Genomic DNA, 24,351 nt, shown 5'->3' with positions numbered 1-24,351 from the left:
GTATTGCTCGAGTGTCTGGAGGGGGCCATATTGAACAGCTCTGAACTTGTTTTTGAGTGAAAAAAAACCTTTTTAAATACTCTTTGTAATGATGTATAACAGAAGGTTCTATTATGTTTCTTTCATTAAATACACATTTTTAAAGTTGTGGTATTCTTTTTGAATCAACCTGTATAACATGCAAAATGTGCCCCCTCCTACATTCTTTCACTGACGGCATAGTTAGCTTGCGCTTAATAGTTAAAAAAAAAATCGGTAAAAGCGTTGCAGTGTGCAACCTAGGTGGAAATTCTGAATATGAAACGACACTTTAAAAAATTGCTCTCAGCTTCCTCTCTTTATAAGCTATATAATTACTATTGACTGCGATTAACCAGGTAACCAGGTGAGAAATGTCTTGCCAAGTGAACTTTTGAATACATTTCTTGCCCAGGATTGGTACCGATTGATCGTGTCAATTGTGACTCTTGTGGTAGTAGACCTCGACGTAACACATAAAGCACCTCACTGTCTCATACGCTCCTTTGATAGCAGACATTCTGCCTGATATCGAGCCCCTGGTTTCATATTTCTACTTGATGACTTCTGTTCCGCTCGAATCAGGGGTCGGCCTTCACCACACACTCATCCAGAAGCGTTTTATGTCTACAGTACCAACTAAAACGCTCAGTACTAGAATTTTCATTACTCTGCAAGAGAAATAAGGTATTAATTACGCTATTCATTTTATTAATGAAACTCGAAAATTTTGTTCCAAACATACACGGAGTTCTTCTCGACAACGTTGATTTATAGCACACTTAAACTTAGTTCTATACTTTTATTTTACTGTACATTATATTTAGCAGTCTAGATGGGTTTCAGCCCCCTGTAGTATTGGAGGCTGTAAATACTTTCAGTCGTAATAGACATCCAGAGGAAATACTATACCTAGTCAAGCTTTCGCGTTGACGAATCAACTGTTACAGGACAACCTTGGGGATAAACGCCTTGCGTCGTTCATGATCTATCTAACCTGTGTTGTGATCCAATGAACTTACTATTACAGCGGATTTACACTGAAGCACCGAAGAAACCGCTATAGGGATGCGTATTGAAATGCAGAGATATGTAAACAGGCAGAATACGGCGCTGCGGTTGGCAACTTTTGTCTAAGACAACAAGTGTCTGGCGCACTTGTTAGAGTGGTTACTGCTGCTACAATGGCAGGTTATCAAGATTTAAGTGAGTTTGAACGTAGTGTTAGAGTCGGCGCACGAGCCATGGGACACAGTATCTCCGACGTAATGATGAAATGGTGATTTTCCCGTACGACCATTTCACGAGTGTACCGTGAATATCAGGAATCCGGTAAAACATCAGATCTCCAACATCGCTCCTGCCGGAAAAAATCCTGCAAAGACGGGACCAACGACGACTGAAGAGAAATTATTCAAAATGACAGAAGCAACCCTTCCACAAACTGCTGCAGTTTACAATTGTGGGCCATCAAGTGTTAACGTGCGAACCATTCAACGAAACATCATCGATATGGGCTTTCGGAGCCGAAGGCCCACTCGTGTACCGTTGATAACTGCACGGCACAAAGCTTTACGCCTTCCCTGGGCCCGTCAACACCGCCATTGGACTGTTCATGACTGGAATCATATTGCCTGTGTAAGGCGTCAACCACCCCTTACGTACTGAGAACAATATATCTTTGCCTCACGCAGGTCGCAGTAGGTATTATCGTTAGTCGAGCGCCCAGTGCACCAGAGGGTAGTCAGTGTTGAGACTCCGAGCAAGTAAGTAGTTGGCTGCTATAAGCGAGCAGGGCGGATTTCGGCAGGACGACCGACCGCGTCTACAATTGTACTATTGTTAAACGGCTGTGTGTATGTCACTCAAAGCCGTGGGCCTGACTTCCAGCAAATACATAAATGGCGTTAACTGAGTGATTTGTTTGATGTGTTTAAGTGTTCATTTGTGCACCCTGATTACGCAACAACCGCGCCGGACACCCACGGTTTGGATTGCAATTAGGATTGTGTATTCAGTGCCACATGAAGAATATTGGCGTGTGACATTTATCGGCGAATTGTGATGAGTTAACCGTCATTAATTTGTCAGACGAAGGGAGTAACTGCCTCATTCGTGCTGCTTAGAAAAAAAGTGTAGAAAATTTACAACAAAGTAAGTAACGGTTATTGCTACTTGACATCCTAATTAGCTTTGTTGGATTTCATACGAAACAACTCCCGTGCAAATATTAACCGATCAACCTTTATCAGTTTCACACGATTAAATTATTAGGCTATATCCACAAGTCAATAACGGTGGGTTTAATAGGAAACGTTTCACCTGGTCGGACGAGTCTCGTTTCAAATTGTACCGAACGGATGGATGTGTACAGGTATGAAGACAACCTCATGAATCCATGGACCCTGCATGTCAGCAGGAGACTGTTGGAGCTGATGGAGGCTCTGTAATGGTATGGGGTGTGTGCGACTGGAGTGATATGGGACCCCTGATAGGTCTAGATACGACTCCGACAGGTGACACGTACGTAAGCACCCTGTTTGATCACCTAAATGCTTTCATGTCCGTTGTGTTTTCCGACAGACTTGGGGAATTCCAGCTGGACAGTGCAACACTCTACACGTCCAGAATTGTTACAGAGTAGCTCCAGGAACACTCTTTTGAGTTTAAACTTTTCCGCTGGCCACCAGATTCCCCAGACATGAACATTATTGAGCATGCCTGGGATGCCATGCAACATGCTGTTCACAAGAGATCTCCACCGCCTTGTACTCTTACGGCTTTATGGGCAGGCCTGCAGGATTCATGGTGTCAGTTCCCTACAGCACTACTTCAGACATTAATCGAGTCCATGCCACGTCGTGTTGCGGCACTTCGGCGTGCTCGAGGGGTGCCTACATGATATTAGGCAGGTGCACCAGATTATTTGGCTCTTCAGTATATGTTCGCACGTGAAATCCAGTATTAACGTCAATCCGTCGTAGGGAGGTCGTCATATACCCTAATGGTCGTAGCCTCCCTGACAACGCAGGGATCACATTGCTGATGCCTGAACTGCAAACCCTCATGCATACAGGGGAGTAGTGGTCTGGCCAATCTGGGGCACCAGGACCCTAGGTAACGGTTATTGTGCGTTTGCTGTGATGGAGTGACGTCCATGGGGAGAGCTTCCAATTGGAGTGACATCAGGGCGGATGATCCAAAATGAAACGGATCAAACTTATCCATACTGGGGGTCATTCTAACAGCGCTGTCTCAGCATATAAAGATCAAGATTTCAAAGCGGAAACTTACAACCTTATGACGTTACCTTCTTTGCCACGATATGGGATGAGAGTCAGGTAGGAAGAAATGGAGGTAGCCAGTTCGCCCAGTCCTTGTTACGCTTCAGAACCGATGGAGAATCTTCTGCAGCAACGAAGCCACTGTTTTTCGTTGCAAATATCGAGGACAGATTTGACGAAGTTAATTCAATGGTGAAACTGAGAAATAGATCCCTACTGACCAAAACGTTGAATGCTAATCAATTATAGGCACTTCAGGCCTCTGGAAAGCTTGCGGATATACCAGTTACCATCTTTGCTCATACCAAACTCAAGGTCTCATCTCTCGACGTGTCCTGACGGTAGGAACAGACGCAGAAGTATGGGATAACCTTGTGCAGCGCAGAGTACATTTTGTTCGTCGCTTTCATAAAGGACCTAAGAATAACAGGGCGGCCACGTGAGATTTCATACTAGCATTCAATGGAAATGTTTTACCTGATGAAGTTAAGGTCATGGTTTATGGGTGTGATGTCAAACTCTGTGTGCCTACACCTTATCTGCCTTCTTCTACTAGATGGTTTTGGTGCCTGAGGTTTGCACACGTGTCGACGCTCTTTACTAATGAAATTATGTGGGGCATGCACAAGGACAATACATGAGGGCAGATGTTGCGGACAACTCCTTACATGCATAAACTGACCAGAATAGTATCCCTCTCGTACGCCAACATGTTCTGTTTTCAAGATGGAAGAATATCCAGGAGTATAAAACGTTTCAGCGACTGTAATATCAAGCCTCTAAGAGAAATGTTAAACGACTCCACCCATTCGACATAATAGCAAACTTGGCAAATTATGTGACAAAATCCAGACCCAGCACGACAACGACGACGTCTCAGACAACAACTCCTGACACTAATCACTTGTCAAAGCTTGTATTTCTTTTTGTGGAATAAGGGGGGCGGGGGGCATCAGCTCCTTGACCCTCTAAACGACAGCACCGCCCTACCTGCGCAGTGGGAAATGCCTCTTTCTCCTCCGGCATCACTAGGGAAGAGGACACCTGCCAATGTATCCTCCCACACGCAATGAAACAGCCGTAAGTCTAACACTAGCTAGTGGCTGAAAGGGCCACAGGCTGTTGGTCATATAGAAGAGCGGACGTCTTCCGTCCCAGAAGTCAGGACAGGAAAACAGACACAGTAAACGAAAATAGAGACAAAAGGGAAAAACCAAAAACCAAAAGTGAAAAGTTAAACGAGTTACTCCTGTTCTAGTCGATCAGTTTCCCCGCCCCCCCCCCCCCCCCCATGAATACCAATGTAGAACCACACATTCAGGTGGAGCGCGGCATAATGACAAAGTAACTCGTACTCCTGTTCCTCCTTCGCTGCTTCTCCAGATACCAGTCTGATGTTCCAGGTGGGTACCATCGCAACCTGGCCGAACACCGTCAACTAATGATTACTTATCCTGCAGTCGCTCAGGAGACATAATTCTCACAAACCCAACGCCGTAATGTTAAACATTACAAATCCTACGATAAAAATCCCTTTAATACCGAGAGGAGTCTATCTGCAGATAATATGTTTGGACACTTTCAGTGAGCAGGTGCGTCTAAACACTGCATTTAAAGCTGTGGCAGTCCATGTCCACCTATCATTTAGGGTGATAATGTGCAGTATCTACCTACCCAAAGATAGATACATACTCGTACTATATCATATCATAAGCTGGTGGAACCAGTGTAAGAGCTGCCTCCACCCATCCTCCTGTTGGTGGACTTAACGCTTACAATCCTCTGAGGGACAGCTAAGGCCACGTCTACCTGGGGCCAAGTAATAGAGCAATAATTTAAGATGTGCTTTATATAGTCGAGGTTGTTGAATTCGGCCGTGAGCTAAGTAAGCCGATTACCTCAAGGGCGGAGGGTGTAGGACGGCCACTGCGAGGTTAGAAGCTGTGAGATGGAGAATATCACCTACACGAATGTTTGTCAGACTGAGATCCGCGGGCCACATGCGGTCTGAATTCAGTATTCGTGCGACCCACAGTTCTCAGCCGTATTTTTTGGAATCGTAATTGCATAATGTTACTATTTGTTAATCATCCGCTCACACAGACAGCGCAATAACACTTCGTCCGCCTGTTACAGTGTCACAACTTTGGGATCGCTGGTGGTGGCAGCAATCTGAAACACGTAACAGTCTACAAGAAATGTTCCGAATGACGCCGACTTTTAACGATCAGTGGGAGTCGGCAGCCAACTTACCGTGCCCTTACTGTAGATAGTCAGTTGGGGGCTTATAACATACTATTTTATATAGATTAAGAATTAATAATAAGATCGGTACATACGCGGCCTGTGATGCCGCCTCACGATGTCAGTATTGGTTCCAGAGCAAAAAAGCATGACGACCAATGATCTACACGCTACGATTCACTATCAAATCGTGTCACAGGACTTTTTTTTATTGTTGATCCATACATTAAAGTCTGTTCCCCTTCCACGTACAGATGGAGCGTGGAAAGAGTAATTATCTCCATGCCTCTGTGCTCGATGATATTTGCCTTATTTCAACTCCGTACTCCTTTCAGTATGGATATGTAGGTGGCTGAAGAATAATTGTAGTTTATGCCCTGAGAGATGGGTCTTAAGTTTTCTTAGCACGTTTTTGAAAAATATACGACGTCTTGCTTCGAGTTCTGCCAAATAATAGTTTCGACATTTCTGTCGAGCTGGCTCGCCTTATAACAATTCTAAACAATTCTATGACTAAGTACCACCCTACTCCAATAGAAAATTTTACCATACCAGATAACAGTTCCTCACTCAGTGTAGAACGTAAGTATTCTTAAATATTTTGAACTTTCAAAAAGACTGAGCATCGCTTGTGACAGCCAAGGGTGGTCAGGTACATCAGAATGGTTGTGAATACCTCATGATAACTCGATATCAGCTCTGTCAAGTCTTTATTCAGGACAGTTTCGATGAAGTTCTGGTCAATATCAGCTGGTACTGGAAAGGGTAGAGAAATTCCATGAAGAGATGTAATTCAGATAGATAAGTGCTTCCTTTTTAAGATCGTCGTCACATGTGCTAGATATGAAAAGAGGTGTTATTACTCCGTATGCATTTATAGCTGGCTTTATAGCCTGCTTAACACCACGTGTTTGGTTGCGAGTAAATGTTTTAGTCACTGTGTAAATAAAGTATCATTCTGGTCTAGTTACCGGCTCTGTTAGCTTTGTTTAATAAAGTATCATTCTGGTCTAGTTACCGGCTCTATTAGCTTTCTTTACTGTTTTTGTTCGTGTGTTGGAGAATTTCGTCAAGCATTTTATTGAATGGTCATTTCCGACAGCACCGTTCCGAAGAGGTCATATGTAAATGCGATGTTCATATTCTCAGACTGAAGTGCGTTTGTTATTATGCTGATTCTTTTTAATACTCTACAATGAGCAGCAGAGTTGTGTGATTCAGTTATGTTTTTAAGCTATTGCTACACTGGGTCACGCAAAATTTTTTTAAAATCCTGCCAGTGTAGCGTGCCGAGGCGGAAAAATATATGGATGTTGTCAGCCACTTCAAAATACAGAGCTGTTGTTTGATTAGCGTCTATATTGCTTTTAAGAACTTAATTTAAATCGTGATTGGATTGCTTATTGCGCACCATTGTATCCGCCGCAAGCCTGGTCGCAACATTTTCTCACGTCTGGGCCCTTTCGTTCTATAGATTCAGTTAATTGTTGATAGGTTCCTAATTAAGACTGATCTTTGGCCTGGATGGCGGACGTCCAGAACCATCTTCGATTATGTTAACATAACCAAAGAGTTCATTTGACTGAAATATTTTACTAATTTCTCCATTTTTCTTTCCCATTTTAATTTTTGCTTTTTTTTTTTTTCTTTGTCCTCTTTTTCCTCGGCGGCCCTCAGTCATTGCCAGAAGGGCCCGAGCCTACTGACGCCTTGCTATTTCCCTGGATATTTTCCTTAATTATGCGATGATTATTTTCCATGTGACACCTAAGAATAAACAGCATATCCTGACGCGACGCATTTCGCAACAATACGAGATTCCTCTAGTGGCCCCAGCCGTTGCTTAGCATCAGTTTTAGCCAAGGCGGCTGGCGAGCAACATGAATGTGTCCGTCTCCCGTTTGCAATATCTTGGAGAAACAAGAAATTCTGGAGCAGCACGGAGAAAGGATGACGGTCAGAAGGTAAGCCGTCTAGAAAAATCTTAGTTGTGCCAACCCGTGGCACCTAAAATGCATTCGTTAAATTGGATGCACCTTTTTACGGAATCGTAATATAAACCCTAGCAGTTAGATATGTGTAATAAATACGGAGATCTTCGACACTGCAGTTACGTTCAGGGTGATATGATTTTTCAGATCAGCTATCCACACTGTCTCCATTCAACAAGTCGATTGTATCACCAACGTATCTTGAAACAAAAGGTTTTCCATGCAGATACCATAACAAATAACACATCTGTGTAAGATTTCTGAAGCATTACAGACTTATTTCAAACTTTACGCTGTTTTTGGCAGATAATTAATTTGTTATTTGAATCACTGGAATTTTGAAATGTGTGGATATTAACGGAATGAAATGTGGTTTGAAAAGTGTTGTTTTCCCTGACGTATAATCAAATAAAGTGGATCAGATTTATCGTCTTTGTGACAGTGCATCTCACACGCTCAGCCCCAGTAAAGTGCACCTATAAATACTCGGCTTCTCGTCTCCCAAGTACTGATTTGTTAGACGTTGCTGGGATACGAGCAGCGAATATTCTGATACATCTCACTGGCACCTTCGGCGATAAAACGATACTGTGCGCTATATATCGAACATCAGAGTTCTCATTACTTAACCTTTTGACTTCCACCAAAATATGTGTGCCCTGGGACAGGTTATCAGAGAAGCAGAATGTGCTGTCTTTTATTGCTATGTATCAACGTCCTAGTGGAAAAGGGGAATCTGGTAATGGTTTATAAAATTCTTGTAATTGTAGGCTGCGCTGTCTTCAGGTTTCATTGTTAACCCTCTGTTCCGTATTGATGCATCGAATTAGTTCGTGCCTGCAGCTAGGCAACCCAGTCAACAGATTTGCAGAGCAAGATGATGTCGCGCCTTCCAGGTCGATTGGTGTCACTGAATGACGTTTGCTACGTCACGAACTGTGCCCATGCTGAGCACCTGTATGTGAATTAGGAACATGGAGAGTTATTGTATCTACTAATGTGAGTCTGTTTGCTTCATGTCTTGTACTTTTTGCACCATAGTCTTATGAAACTCCAGAAGTACTTATACGTAATTTCCAAGAATGACTGCCTATGAATGCACGGGCCTTGAACGATATACACTGGTGAGCCAAAACGTTATGACCACCTGCTTAATAGCTTGTTTCTCCGAATTTGGAACGTAAGACATCGCTGATTATGCGTACCAAGGATCCTACATTTTGTTGGTGGGTTTGTGCGGGTATGTGGCATTAGATGATTTGCGTACGCAGTGATGACACTGGATTGCGACCCAGATGGGTTCCATAGGATTTACATCAGGTGAACTTGGTAGCCGAGACAAAAATGTGAGTTCACTATAAAGCTCCTCGGACTACTGTAGTACGGTTCTCGCTCCGAGATACGGACAATTATAGGCCTCCTGCTGAAAGATGACATCGCCGTTGGGGAAGATATCAAGAATTAAGGGATGCAGGTGGTTCGTAGCTGTCAGCGTGTCATTGATTACTACCACCGGTTCCATGCAAGTGCAGGAGAATGTCTCCGATAGCATAATACTGCTTCCACCAGCCTGCGTCCGTGGCGCAATGCAAGTTTCTAGCTGCCGTTCATCTCGATGACGGCGTTTGCGGAGACGGCCTAGAGTAGCAAAAATGTGATTCACCCGCAGAGCCTACACGTTTTCATTGATAGGTAGTTGAATCCCGATAGTGCCGTGCCAACGGACGATGTCTTTGGGTCAAGTGAACACGTAGGGGTGGTCCAGTCATTCTGATTTAGACTTTTCATGGCTAGCCTTGATCACTGCATGTGAATAGCTCTCGCTTTAATAGTACCAATTCACAATGCGCTTTATCATATTTTAAAGATCACCATCTGCCAAGAAAGCTTCATTGTGCAGACGCAGCGAGAAGCATTTAGTGATACTTGTGGTGTTATGTTACAGGTGTACTACTACGTGGTCGACTCCCCTCGGAACGAGGGTAAGGACTTCTTTGAGATCAACCTGCAGTCCGGCGAGGTGTTCACCAAGGTGGTGTTCGATCGAGAGAAGCAGGGCGCCTACGCACTGGAGGTGGAGGCGCGCGACGGGGCCTCCTCGGCGCGTCCCAACAGCAACGGACAGCCCAACTCCGGTGAGTAAGGCCACATACGCTACCTACTCGTCTGCTACACGCTACCTACTCGTCTGCTAGGGTCCCCAGCTTGATCCAGTTCCTCTAGGCCTTAGGGCGAAAGACTTCACTGAGAGATTCATCGTTAACAAGTGGTTCTTACTCTGAGGCACGTGCTTCGGAGTTATCCACCGCTGTGTCAACGATATCGTGTAACGTGGGAGTATTGTATTGTATTGTATGTTAACCGGGGACCTAGAAACGACGGAGAGGCTCCGCCGCAGCCGCATTGGTCCACAACCCCACGACGATTACCACAGTCAACTTCACCCCTCCGCCACCCCACACCGAACCCAGGGTTATTGTGCGGTTCGGCCCCCAGTGGACCCCCAGGGAATGTCTCACACCAAACGAGTGTAACCCCTATGTTTGCGTGGTAGAGTAATGGTGGTGTAGGCGTACGTGGAGAACTTGTTTGCGCAGCAATCACCGACATAGTGAAACTGAGGCGGAATAAAGGGAACCAGCCCGCATTCGCCGAGGCAGATGGAAAACCGCCTAAAAACCATCCATAGACTGACCGGTTCACCGGATCTCGACTCAAATCCGCCGGGCGGGTTCGTGCCGGGGACCAGGCGCGTTAGACCGCACGGCCAACCGGCCAGGCAACGTGGGAGTACACAACACACAGTCACTACAAGGGGTGAGTCAGTGGCCCCTACCACAGTCGTTTTATGCAACCCGCAATGTTGTACCTGTCCTTCATAAACCACACGTGAGATTTTCATATTCTTTCGCTCTCTATGCACAAACTAATAGTTCAATAGACAAAGTGAGAGGACCGTTAATATATGAAATTTAATGCAGTAAAATTTTTTACTGTGATAAAATTTCGCTGGAGGCCGCTGTTTTCGAGTTATTCAAGAAAAACAAAATCTAAAAAGCTGACCTTCAAACGCACTCTACTCCCACGCTCAGCCCTCACCAGTCAGGATTTCTAGTATGTTGTTCATAGCACTCCCTCCTACCACTGCACAGAAATTTCCGACTGCAGGAACTATTCCCGATATTTGACCTTTTTTAGTCTCTGCTGATGAGCTGTTACGCTACCTCCATAGTCGGCTGCTTCATTAACATTATTAATCTAAATGTATTAGTGACGGTAATGAACGAAAAACAACTTTTGTAAACGTTATGGTAAAACTAATTACGCTGACAAGGAGGAAGTGCCATGACCAACATATTATAAAGCATGACTGGTGGTGGCAGAGTACGGGGAGTGAGGGTGCGTTGTAGAGCACTTTTGTACCTTTTTCTTCAGTAACTCACAGACTTCGGCCTCTAGCGAAAACGTATCCAAGTACAAAATTTAACTGCATTACGTTTCCTACTGAAAGGCCCAAGCCATTTCTTTTCTGTAGGACTAATAGTTTGCACGTAGCGAGCGAGGAAATATGAAAGTCTCGCGCTTCGTTTGTGCAGTCCAGGTATAACATTGCGGGTTGCATTAAATGACAGCGCTAGGGCCAGCTGACTCAACCTGTACATAGAATATGTTCCACTTCTTCGAAAGAGCATATTATACACTATTTTAGTTGAAACACACTTCTGATTCGTTAGAATTGTAATCCTAGGAGGGACTGTTGAATGAAACTATTCTAGTCTGATTTCTTCGTGCGCAGAAACGCTATTTGACTGATTATGTTCTGAAAGCGACTGTAATGCAAGCTGCCTATTCTTTTCATGACCACAAGCGCCATTGAATTTTATTCTTAAATAGATTCGCCTCACATTCTCATTTCCGGAGTTCCATCGCCGTCTGATAGGATACTTACATGACCTTGATCTCTCTCTCTCTCTCTCTCTCTCTCTCTCTCTCTCTCTCTCTCTCTCTCACGCACACAAACACTCACACACAACACACACACACACACACACACAGAGAGCGGAATGACCATACATCGATGTAGGAGGCATGGCGTTGGCTTTTATATTACTAGAACTTTACAGAGCTGATTTTTCGGAGTCAAGTGCTGCGAAAGGCAAAGATCTCCAGTTCCAGTCTCGGTCCGGCACACAGTTTTAATCTGCCAGGACATTTCATATCAGCGCACACTCCAGTACAGAGTGAATATTTCATTCTAGTTGTTAAATAATTTGGGAAGAGCATATTTATGCCATCAGCAGTACAATTTTATATTTATTCACTACCGCTTTCGATTGTTACAATCATCTTCAAGGAGAAAAACATTGTACGGCATTAGATCAGCCATACATTTCCGCTATATATAAGCCATGCAAATGCAAAAAAAATCTAATTTTCATAACAGTCTGACTTAACACAGGCCGGCCGTTGTGGCCGAGCGGTTCTAGGCGCTTCAGTCCGGAACCGCTCTACTGCTACGGTCGCCGCTTAGAATCCAACTTCGGTCATGGATGTGTGTGATATCCTTAAGTTAATTAGGTTTAAGTAGTTCTAAGTCTAGGGGACTGATGACCTCAGATGTTAAGCCCCATAGTGCTCAGAGCCATTTGAATCTTAACACAGTCCATGTAATCCATACAAAGACGTTGTGCCTTGGCACAATTACAATAGTGCCTACTGTAATTGTGCGCAGTCACAGCTTGTTTATATGGACTATACGAGCTGTGTTAAGACAGACTAGCATGACAATTAAATATGTTTTACATCTGTATGGCTCATGTATGACGGAAATGTGTGGTTGATCCATTGATTTGCAATGTTTTTCTCTTTGAAGCAGATTGTAACAATCGAAACCGGCAGAGAATAAACATGGAACTGTACGTCTGATGACACAAACATGCTTTTTCCACATTTATATTACTCGTGCTACATTGCAACAAACGCCCATTCTTACACAGTATGGATGGATACACAATTATCATTAGACAGTTGCTGAAACGATTCAGTCCCATGTCATGGTGAAGTTGTAGACACGCCACAGAAGAATCCAGATAGTCTGTAGTCACGCAAGCCTGTCAGCACGCATGTTATCACAGTCGAATGAGTTACCCAATTGAGATCCACAGCCTTGTCATATATGCGCAGCCTCAGCGAGATAGACACATCAGCACAGCACGATGTGAAAGTCTGTGTATTCTGGCAAGGCGGCCAGTTTTATTTACTGCCTGACATAAGAAACCAGGCCTACGTTATTGATTGCAAGTGCCTCCAATCCGCCACAGTTGAAGTTTTTAGGGGGCATTTATAGCGGGCTATCGACCTCGCTGTCTGAGAACACAGATATCGCACCTGTCTCCCCTTGAACTGTACAGTAGCGGGCGGGGTCACCGTAACGGCAGGGGGAGATTTGAGTGGGCAGGCCAGCTAAGTGTTCGATATCCATCGCGATTCTGGCTGGTTTCTGTCCCATGCTTTCTGAGGCTATGTCGTCATGATGCTGGACCCGGCTGTTGCTGGTGTTCCAGTCTCCGAATCCTTGCTGGAGCGGGAGTCGTAGCTACTGGAAATGGGAAGGGGTCTCACTCCACGGGGGACCTGCTTCGATGTCGCTGGACCTGTGGGCGGTGGCTTCTCTCCATCTGGCATCTAAAGTTTTACCAACCTTCTCTGGAGACAGAGGCAGTTGGCTCAAGGTGGAAGCCACTAGGCATTGGCGCAGCTGGTTTGGGTGCTGTCCTAGCACGAGCCACTGGCTTCCACAGTGAGCGTATGTCGTCACCAGCGATGAACTGATGAGACATTACAGCGATTCTTAAGGTGCGAACTCACGCCTCTGTGTCCAGATAGTAGAGGCTGGGGTGGCGTGGGTGTGTCGCAGGTTACAGGAGCTAGAGATCAGAAAACGGAGCGAGTACAAGTCCAATATCGAGGGTTGCATACTTTAGCAATCAAGTCAGTGATATACTGGCTTCTTTCCTTCCCGCCGCAGTTCTACCAGTATCAGGGCTCTGGGAATTGTAGAATTGTGGTCGATACCTGCTAGTCGAAACATTTTCTCTTATTAAAGCGTGTAGGAGTGTAAAGTTGTGACATTACACGGCAGTTGTTTGGTCCTTCTTGCTGTTGTAGTGTAGCACTGACCGTCTCTCGTTATCAGGTGGCCTCTAATGGAGCTGTGTTTTGCGAAACTGCAGAGAGTGTAAGATGAAAATTAAGTCGTTCAGTGTATAGGCTACAATTACAAATTTACTCCAAAAGAGGAACATTGATGTCTGGAAAGCGTCCGATGGTATGGTCCACACTTCAGACCGAATACATACAATATGAAGATGGTATCTGTTCTTTCGGACATGTCCGAAAGAAGAGATACCATCTTCGTATAGTAAAGGCTAATCAGTCATTGACCTCCTTCTGTGCTGGATGCACCCGCATTGCCCGAACTCTTACGGGACTCTGTAAGATTGTCTGCCGCGAGTAATGAGTGTAATGGGCAGGGGCACCACGAAAGTAGTGTGTGGACATTAAGTTGGGAATGTGGGTCTCATGGGGAGCGTGCAAGGGATAAATCCCTGCAGTCGCACTATCCTCTGCGCCCTCGGTGGCTCAGATGGATAGAACGTCTGCCATGTAAGCAGGAGATCTCGGGTTCGAGTCCCGGTCGGGGCACACATTTTCAACTGCCCCCGTTGATGTATATTAACGCCTATCGACAGTGTAGGGAAAACATACAAAGTTCGTCCGGAGCAAATAAAATGATTGTAGTCTCGTTTAAAAAATTTACAGCAGTCTTAAAATATCCGTTCTTTGCATCAAAAGTCTAGGGGTGATAGAGCATGACATGAGGAACAATTTTGTCAGAGACAAAATGCCTACCGACACTTCCCGCTGACTTCATGCGTCCTTCAGTATTTTCCAGCCCAGATTCATTTGTGGCTTCGGTTCTTTAGCCGGCCGTTGTGGCCGAGCGGTTCTAGGCGCTTCAAACTGGAACCGCGCTGCTGCTACGGTCGCAGGCTCGAATCCTGCCTCGGGCATGGATGTGTGTGATGTCTTTAGGTTAGTTAGGTTTAACTAGTTCTAAGATCTAGGGGACTAATGACCTCAGAAGTTAAGTCCCATAGTGCTCAGAGCCATTTGAACCAACACTACTATCACTTGACCGTTCACCAAACAAAGTTCACTCTGGATCGTCATAAAGTTGTACACCCACCAAGCAGAGAATCCAGATAGTTGGTTGTCACGCACGTCCGTCTGCGTCTGTGTATTCGTGTTTCGAAGTGTTGTGTACATAGTTCGCGTAGTCAGCGCGTACACAACTTTCCCAATAGAGCGCGCCCCGCTAAGCACAACAGCGTAGGCGCAGCGCTCGTCCGTCTCAGCACTACGAGATGGCGCTGTCTTAGAGACGGACCAAATTCTGCTTCCGCCGATCCGCGTATTAATATGTAACGCAGCCAATGAGATCGCTGCTAACGCAGAACCTTTTCTCCTCGCGGATCACACTCGCGCAGTGATACATGAACGCACGAGGTATTATAAGGAGTGTACAGATCTCCAATTAGTCAGTCTGCATTAGTCTATAGTCAAGTTTCAGTCTGCGCCTAATAAGATTATCATATTCCTGTACATAGCCATGAAGATAAATGAATAGACACTTTGTCAAGTATCAGAGATATGTGAGAATAAGATGAACGTACCAAGACCAAAGGAACTTCAGATTGTCAGTTGTAAACAGCATCCAGAATCAAGTTACGTAATGTCTATGATTTTTATTATTTTAATCAATGTGTGTGAAAATTAATCAAGTTCTGTTTAAAGTTGGTCACCGTCAATCTGCTAGTCTAAGCGTGCAAGTGGCATTTCTATCGTCTGACCTAACGGCAGAAGATAAACACGCCACAATAAGACCACGAGACATATTGCTGACACTCGCCTACTTCGTTAGAGCGACAAGTCAAATAATCTGATGGTGTGTGTACCGAAGGTCTTACAGTACGCACACCACATAAATAGTTTTCCAAGTGAGATCCAGTGAGCAGCCTGGTAACACACAACGTTAGGAATGTAGATATTAGTGCACAACAGGAAGAGAATTCATTCTGGCAAGGGGGCCGGTCTGTTTCCCGAGGCCACAGGAAAGAAAAAATGTTCAAATGTGTGTGAAATCTTATGGGACTTAACTGCTAAGGTCATCAGTCCCTAAGCTTACACACTACTCAACCTAAATTATCCTAAGGACAAACACACTAAACCATTCCCAAGGGAGGACTCGAACCTCCGCCGGGACCAGCCGCACAGTCCATGACTACACGAGAAAGACAGGTCGCGGCGCGTACGTCACAGCGCTTGACACTGCAGGTCTTACGAATGTCAGCAGACTTGTCCGCCGGGGAGCGAGTAGCTGTTACAGACGATTTAGTAATTCTTGACTGCGTGTTTAACTGGCATGCAAGTTCTCGATAGCACACAACATAATTAAGACCTTGGGTACGTTTTCAAGTAAGTATTGAATTCCCGTGGGCCCTGCACGGAGCCGAGGGCTCGCGAACCGTGGTGGACAAGCCGACTAGTGTGACGTCACAAGTTCGTTGCAGCAGCCCGTATACCTCGTTGGGCTCGCTGTTTTCTACATGACGTCAGAGACCAAACACATGGTATTGCTCGCATGGACCTCTTGTAGGTCGTAGATGAAGTCTTTGGCAGCGTATATCACAGACTATCGATTTCACTGTCTGAGGACACAGATGTAGCAATTTATCTGTAAGATAAGATTTGAAACTTTTCTGCGTGTTTAGTCTTGTGAACTGATACTGTGGTAAACTGAACTGCTATTCTTTATACTCGGGTATCTGCGTTAGTGTCCTGAATAATACAAGCGGTATATTTACGGAAACGCTATCAGATAAATGTGTCGCCAAAACTGAAATTGTGTATCTGTATTTTTAATTAACTAAGTAATTAGGAGACCAAAACTCTAAATTAAATAAGCGTATTTTGCAGGAGTGAGCAGTGCTGTAGTGCATGACGTCACGCTGCAGTTCCTGCATAAAGAGCTAACAGAATGAAATATAAAACTACCAATCGAATTTTGAAAGAACAACGAACAAAAATGTTGCTACAGAAATTCCATATAAATTTACGTACTCAGTCTGACTAAACAAAATTCCAAACACTGAATAATGCACACGCAAATGTAGCATTGCTCTGTAAAAATAAAATTATCTGCATGTGTAATCTGAATTGAACTTGCCTCAACAAATTTAATGTGGCTTGCCTGTGATAAAAGCGTCTAACCATGGTTCGCGGCTCCCCCCCCCCCCCCTCCGCTGTAGGAGGTTTAAGTCCTCCCTCGGGCATGGGTGTGTGTGGTGTCCTTAGCGTAAATTAGTTTAAGCAGTGTGTAAGCCTAGGGACCGATGACCTTAGCAGTTTGGTCCCATAGGAACTTACCACAGATTTCCAAATTTCCTGTGGCAAAGGAAACTTAGTACTACTCAAAGCGATGGAAACAAAATATACAGCGCACCAGTAAGCATGCTAAGAGGGGAGAAAAGGCCTTGCGCAGTGCAATGCAAGGACGTGCATCTATTCTAAAAAAAAAAAAAAAAAAAAAGAGTGCAGTGCGATTACCCACCTAATGAAGAAATAAAATTCTTCGTGAGATGACGGTGTTAAATGGTTGAAGGAAATCGGACACTAATAAAAATTGTATTGCAAAAAACAAACTCACTGTCAGTCAGCTTTATAAACATTTATCTTTTCTAACAAATCTTACTCTGCCAAGTTTAATCTCTAAAAATGGTAAAGAAGCGATAAAATCTGTAACTTCTGACGCAAACTACGTGAATAGAAAACTTTCCTAACTGTCGCCTGAGCAATGGAACCAACTAACCGAAACCAATAAAAGGAGAGATTTCACTAAAACATTTCGTCATTCACAAACATGATAGTTACGCGTAAGCAAGCAATACAGCAACACTTTACTCAAGAAAATCTTCGCTTGTTCAATTAATCTTTACAAATCATCATTCACAACTCATCTTTCACTGTAATCTTATCTGTCTGCTCTGCAAGCCATTTCTATTCGCTCACTAACATAGCCAACACCCGACTCTTTCGCTAGCTGCTCTTAGAATGTTACTGCAACAACAACGCTACTGACAACGGAAGGTCACAGTGCTTGCGGTCAGCATAACATATCGACTATGAAAAATTATTCTTTGAAATATGTTTAGCGAAAAATTTGAAATGTGACACCATTGAAAATGTGAAGTTCACATCACTTTCCTTCAGTACCAGAAATAAAATACAAACCTTACAGTTTATTCAACACTCGGTACAGTATGATTTAAAGCAACGTGTTGTGACATACCAGTATTCATAAGGAACTATTGCATGACCCATAAAAACATAGCACACATTTCGAAAGCCGTAGCACATATCTAATAACGCTTCTATACATGAAAATAACTCTGGGAGAATGAAAGAAAATCGTGAAACGATCCGTAGCTACACTTCATGCATGGCTGGTTTCAGTTCGTCTCGCCACCGGCATGAAGTGCTTGCCCCCTCAAGACTTTCTGGAAGCTAACACTGAACAAAGACAGTACATACCACTAGGTAAAGATACATACCCCGGTCCGTAGCACTAATGATCTCATCGAATATACTCATCAGTGATTCTTTGTCCAGGCAGCGAAAGGTTAACCAAACAGTACGCAAAACGGAAACAGCGGCAAGCATATCAACATAGACACCTTCCAACGTCTCCAAATATGGGACACCGTGCCAACTTTCACTGCTTTCTGGATTTTGGAAACATGCTTGCTTCAAGCTTGCCAAAATGGGTGTCGAAACAATGCACGATGGTTATAGTGTAACAAATGTCAGACAGAAGTCTTACATGCACTCACAATAGTTTTGGGAATAAGCACTGAGGAAAAGTTATAATTGTGTACATTAGCTACATTTGGACCCATTTTTTGAAAATAATAAATTACAATTTTTTGAATACTGCAGTATACACTTCTATGTACAAAGAACTCATATCTGTAACTAAAGTGCTACTAGCAGCAGAGAATGTTGGTAAAATAAAATCTGAGGTGTATCCAATGTAAGTTCGAAAGCGGAGAGAAATAGCACACACATTAAGCTATGATGTGATTGCTGTTATTCGTATTATTACATCATTCGGAAACACAGCAGTTACAATACTAATGAGAAGCAAATATTTTCGCGTAATTCGCACAGCAAATATCCGCTGCTGTTAGTCTTTACGAACATATGTAAGTTGCACCAATTTTAAAAAATCAGTCCTGAAGAGACACATTTCCTTTGAGCTTTATAGAATTACTGTTTGTCACGGTGTAGTTTCCACTTAAAAATTAGAATAACCTTTTCTTCCAGATAAATTTTCTTTTTGTGTTAGTAGTAGACTTGTTGCTGTATAAGTTAACATGGGCTCCAAATACGCGACAACCAAGGATGGACAATTACACAGTCTTAGTTCCTTTACGGTTTCAGTCAAAGTACTTCACAGTCGAGGATGACACTTTCGCTTAATTATGGCTTCGATTGTTTGTCTGTGTTTTGTATCTGTAATTTTGTTTGAATTCAGGAACTACTTTACTCTATGCGTTACATATGGCCCTTTGCGAGGAGTGAGATTCAAATTCCCATCTGGCGCCCATGATTAAGTTTTCCGCGTTTTCTCCAAATCACTTCAAATGAACGCTAGGTTGGTTTATCTGAGTGCTCCTAGTCTAGTTCTCTTCAGCTTCCGTGTCCTCGATGTGTACGTGGATTTAAACTTCACCCTTTCCGTTTTATCTTACTCCTGCTCTTTGCTTTACAGACGGTTTCCCTAAATCACTTCAGGCGAATGAAGATGACACATATCCAGGAGGAGCAAGTTTCCAGACGCCTTCGTGTCATCCACATTCAAGTTTTTCTCAATTTCCCTGTACCACTTTAGGCGAATGCCTTCTTTTGAGAAAGGCCAATGCAATTTACCTGCCTTTGTCTAGTTCGAGCCGACGCTCCGTCTGTAATGACGTTGACACAGCGTTGCTTTAAACTCTGATCTTTTTTCATTCAGGAGGGAGCAACAAGGCCGCAGCCATTTCCTTTCACACTGTTGTCCTCCTGTAATGAATAACTTATATACTGACGGATCGATAAATTCTAACGAATGTTCTTTAGTACCTTCCTTTGTCCTACATCTGAACAACACCTGTAATGGAAGCAATGCTATTTGTAGGATCTGTACCTTGATCCACCTTCAGATTCTTAATTTTATTTTGCAGATGGATGTGGAAAATGGCTGTACACAATGTCAACTGACGCCAGAGATGAACTCACTGTGCGAATATTCTCTGCTTCAGTCAACAGTAAATGGAAATGATCAGAAGAGCCAAACCATTGTCGATTTGAGGACTTATTTAGTATCTTTAGAATAAGGTTTCCGGGAAACACTTTGAACGCAGTTAGTAAACTATCTGCAACGTTTCTCTAACACTAAAAAAGTAGTAGGTAAAATTCAAAATGGTTCAAATGGCTCTGAGCACTATGGGACTTAACATCGGAGGTCATCAGTCCCCTAGTACTTATAACTACTTAAACCTAACTAACCTAAGGACATTACACACATCCATGCCCGAGGCAGGATTCGAACCTGCGACCGTAGAGGTCGCGCAGTTCCAGACTGTAGCGCCTAGAACGGCTCTGGCACACCGGCCGGCAGTAGTTAAAATTAATTGATCGTGTAACCAATGATTTTTCCTCTATTTCTTCTCTTGTTTCACTTAAAATAACCCACCAGTGATTATGTGCAACACGAAACAAATGAATCTTCGTTTGTAATTATGTCATTGCTATCTCAATTGTTAAAATCAATAAATCGTTAGTGAATTTCCTTTATACACTCAAGGACAATACAAAAAGAAGAAAAAAGATGCATCCCGAAGGAATTACCGAATGGGACAGAAATCGGCAGATGTGACGTACATCTACAGAAAAATTAGATGATTTATTCAAAAGAAAGTGCTTCAGAAATTGCGCAAGCCAACAAAGCGTTGGTCAACTTCCGGCCCTTATGCAAGCAGTTATTCAGTTTGGCATTGATTGATAGAGCTGCCGGGCGTCTATCGTGACAAATTTTGTCCAGTGGATATATTAGATCGTCAAAATCCCGAGCTGTTTGGTGGACCTTCCCCATAATGATCTAACTGTTCTCAATTAGGGAGATTTCCGGCGATCTTGCTGGCCAAGGAAGGGTTTGAAAAATACGAAGACAAGCACTACTAGAGACCCTTGCCGTATGCAGGCGGACTTTATCTTGCTGAAATGTGAGCCCAGGATGGCTTGCCATGAAGAATAACAAAACAGGGCGTAGATATCGTCGATGTACCGCTGTTCTTTGAGGATGCTTCGGATGATAACCAAAGGTAAATTAGAATGAAATCAATACCTTCAGCTGCTGACGGGCGTTGATATATATCAACGGGGATAGGTGAAAATGTGTGCTCCGACCGAGACTCGAATCCGGGATCTCCTGCTTACATGGCAGACGCTCTATCCATCTATCCATCTGAGCCACCGAGGGCACAGAAGAGAGTGCGATTGCAGGGACTTATCCCGTGCACGGCCCCCTCGAGACCCACATTCTCCCCTTATCTGTCCACACACTACATTCGTAGTACCCCTACCCAACATACTCATTACTCGTGGAAGACATGCTTACCAAGTCCCGTAAGAGTTCGGGTAGTATGTGCGCATCCGCACAGAAGATGAAGGTCATGGCCGATATCGCCAGAGCTTATAACCAAAGGCGTCCTGCTATGAAGAGAAACGGCACTCCGGACAGTTCATTCCTGATTATCGAGCCTTACAGCGGGCGACAGTCAAGGTTCGTATTCTACCGCTGTCCGGCGCATCTTCAGACACGTCTTCAGCCTGGAATGTAATTGAATGGAGATAACTGACTTCATTGATGAGTTCCACTTCGAACTGAGCTCCGCTGACCAGCGAAGCGTGTCTGGAGGTGCCCTAGACAGCGGTAGCATTCCGACCTGACAGTCGCTCGCCATACTGCCTTACAGCCAGGTGTGATGGTCTGGGGGTGCCTTTTCATTTGATAGAAGGACCCCTTTGGTTGTCATCGGCGACAGCCTTTCAGCACAGAGTTACGTCGAGTACATTGTACGCCCTGTTTTGTAGTTCTTTATGGCAAGCCAACCTGGGCCTATATTCCAGCAAGATGATGCCAGCCCGCACACGCTGAGAGTTTCTACTGCTTGTCTTCGTGCTTGCCAAAACCTAAAAAAATGGTTCAAATGGCTCTGAGCACTATGGGACTTAACATCTTAGGTCATCAGTCCCCTAGAACTTAGAACTACTTAAACCTAACTAACCTAAGGACATCACACACATCCATGCCGGAGGCAGGATTCGAACCTGCGACCGTAGCAGTCCCGCGGTTCCGGACTGAAGCGCCTATAACCGCACGGCCACCGCGGCCGGCGCCAAAACCTACCAGAAGAGCATGTGAAGCTTGTGATAGGGAAGGCACACGGTCGGCTTTGCTTCATTGGAAGAATTTTGGGAAAGGGTGGTTCATCTATAACGGAGACCGCGTTTAGCACGCTACGGCGATCTGTTCTTGAGTACCGCTTTAGTGTTTTGGATTCGTACCAGGTAGGATTAAAAGAAGACGTTGATGCAATTCAAAGGCGAGCTGCTAGATTTGTTACCGGCAGGTTCTATCAACACGCAAGTGTCACAGAGGTGTTTCGAGAACTCAAATGGGAATCCCTGGAGGGAAGGTGACGTTCTTTTCAAGGAACAGTGTTGAGAAAATTTAGAGAACAAGCATTTGAAGCTGACTGCAGAATGGTGCTACTGCCACCAATATATGTTTCGCGTAAGGAGCGCGAGGATAAGATACGAGAAACTAAGGCTCATATGGAGACATATAGATAGTCGTTTTTCCCTCCCCCTATTTGCGAATGGAATAGGAAAGGAAATGATTAGTAGGTACAGTGTACTCTCCGCCACCCACCGTATCTAGATGTAGATGAAACTTGGTCGGCCAGGTCACCGGATCTCTCTCCAACTGAGAACTTGTCGAGCATTATGGGCAGGGCCTTGCAACCAGCTCGGGATTCTGGCGTCTAACACATCAGTTGGACAGAATTTCGTGCAACATCCCTCAAGAGGATATCCAGCAACTCTATCAACCACTGCCAAGCCGAATAAATTATTGCATAAGGGCCGGAAGTGGACCAACTTGTTATTGATTTGTTCAATTTGTGAAGCTTTTTCTCTCGAATGAATCATCCAATTTTTTTGAAATTGTAATCATTTGTTTGTCCATATATGTACATCACACCTACCGATTTCCGTCCCATTCTGATAGTTCCTTTGTGGTGCGCAGTTTTATTTTTCTTAGAGTGCACGTATAAAAAATTAAATTCTTCTCAAACATGATTGAATTCATTAGTTGTGAATTTGTGAAATTCTGGTAATATGGAAGAAAACAAGAGACCAGCTGTTAGTCCGATTAGGACTCTGACTGCCTTGATACGAGATCACGTCTGCCATGAATGGACCTGTACATCTGCCTGCACTGTCGATAAGAAGTATGTGCTGGATGGGAAAGCAAACTCTAATCTCGTTTGTATGTGTTGTTACTTTCTTTAAAGTTGTAACGGTGTATGTAGGAGCTACAGAATCTGAACACAGTATTTTGGGTTTGTACAAAAACCGACAAAATAAGAGGTCTATTGCTTGGAAACTAAAGCCCATTATTCATCATGATGGGTCTGATGGAACAAAGGGAAATAATAGAAATGGCCATATCTTAGTATTTTTCAGAACACATGCGGATTATTGAATCTCGGTGGGTGCACAAGTTAAGTAATGCTAAATGAATCACGAAGACACATAATGTAACTGACATCGAAGGTAAAGAAACCTAAGTACTAATAAAATGGCAAAGTGTGAACAATTTCATAACTAAAGAAATTCGAACTGTGGTTACGCGAGAGTGGGTGTACATAAGGATGTACAAATAGAAGCACAAGAACTTTGTATTGCATCATCCTGACGATGTTACAGATTTTCTGCGTGAGACGCTGAAGACAGGTACCCGGACACTGTTCTGAATCGCAACGCGGGGAAAGTATAAATTAAAGCTACTGTAACATTGTTTGGTTAAGAATTTTCAAGACTATCCCCATCAGCTTTCGTTTCTTATATCACAAGGAACTCCCTTGTGACGCTTTAGCCTATGCAATTTTCAGAACACTTCCAACCAAAGTTAACATATAAAAGCGGTCATCATGTCGGTAGTCATGACGTTTCTATTTTGATGTTGACAATCCGCTAAAGAAATTATTGGGCCTAATAAGTGCTGTAGCACACTTCACTCTGTTAACAGTTACAGTTATAAATGCCGCAGGGCACTCACTGACTGCACTGTGTAATTGTTTGTCGAATCAGACTGTATTCAAATCTTTTTGATATTCTCTTCCACGTCTCACACTTTAGTGTAACATTTATTTCGATGGTCACTGTATTGCTTTTCTCTTACTCGTTGCTAATCATTAGTGAAGTAATTTTCTTATTGTGTTTGCCAAAATCTTTGAGACAAAACAGACAACCCTTTAAATTCAGATTTCAGGGAACTCTGAAATCCAGAAAAAAATGAACGGAATGCAATAATCACTATCTTGTAGACTGTGGTAAAATCAGCATCACCTCCAAAAATAAAAATA

The 24,351-nt window shown here is 43.7% G+C and overlaps 1 protein-coding gene across 1 annotated transcript in view; it reads left to right on the top strand.

Moving 5' to 3' along the window:
- The window catches only part of LOC124616289 (neural-cadherin-like), a 966,400-nt gene that overhangs the window by 843,620 nt on the left and 98,429 nt on the right, over nucleotides 1-24,351 (top strand). The window contains exon 15 of the mRNA XM_047144591.1: nucleotides 9,483-9,672. Coding sequence (XP_047000547.1) covers nucleotides 9,483-9,672 — 190 coding nt within the window. The remainder of the gene's footprint in view (nucleotides 1-9,482; nucleotides 9,673-24,351) is intronic.

The sequence above is a fragment of the Schistocerca americana genome, chromosome 5 (genome assembly GCF_021461395.2).
Source record: "Schistocerca americana isolate TAMUIC-IGC-003095 chromosome 5, iqSchAmer2.1, whole genome shotgun sequence".
Taxonomy (NCBI): Eukaryota; Metazoa; Arthropoda; class Insecta; order Orthoptera; family Acrididae; genus Schistocerca; species Schistocerca americana.
Note: the sequence above shows the minus strand (reverse complement) of the source record. Positions and strands in the feature narration are given on the sequence as shown.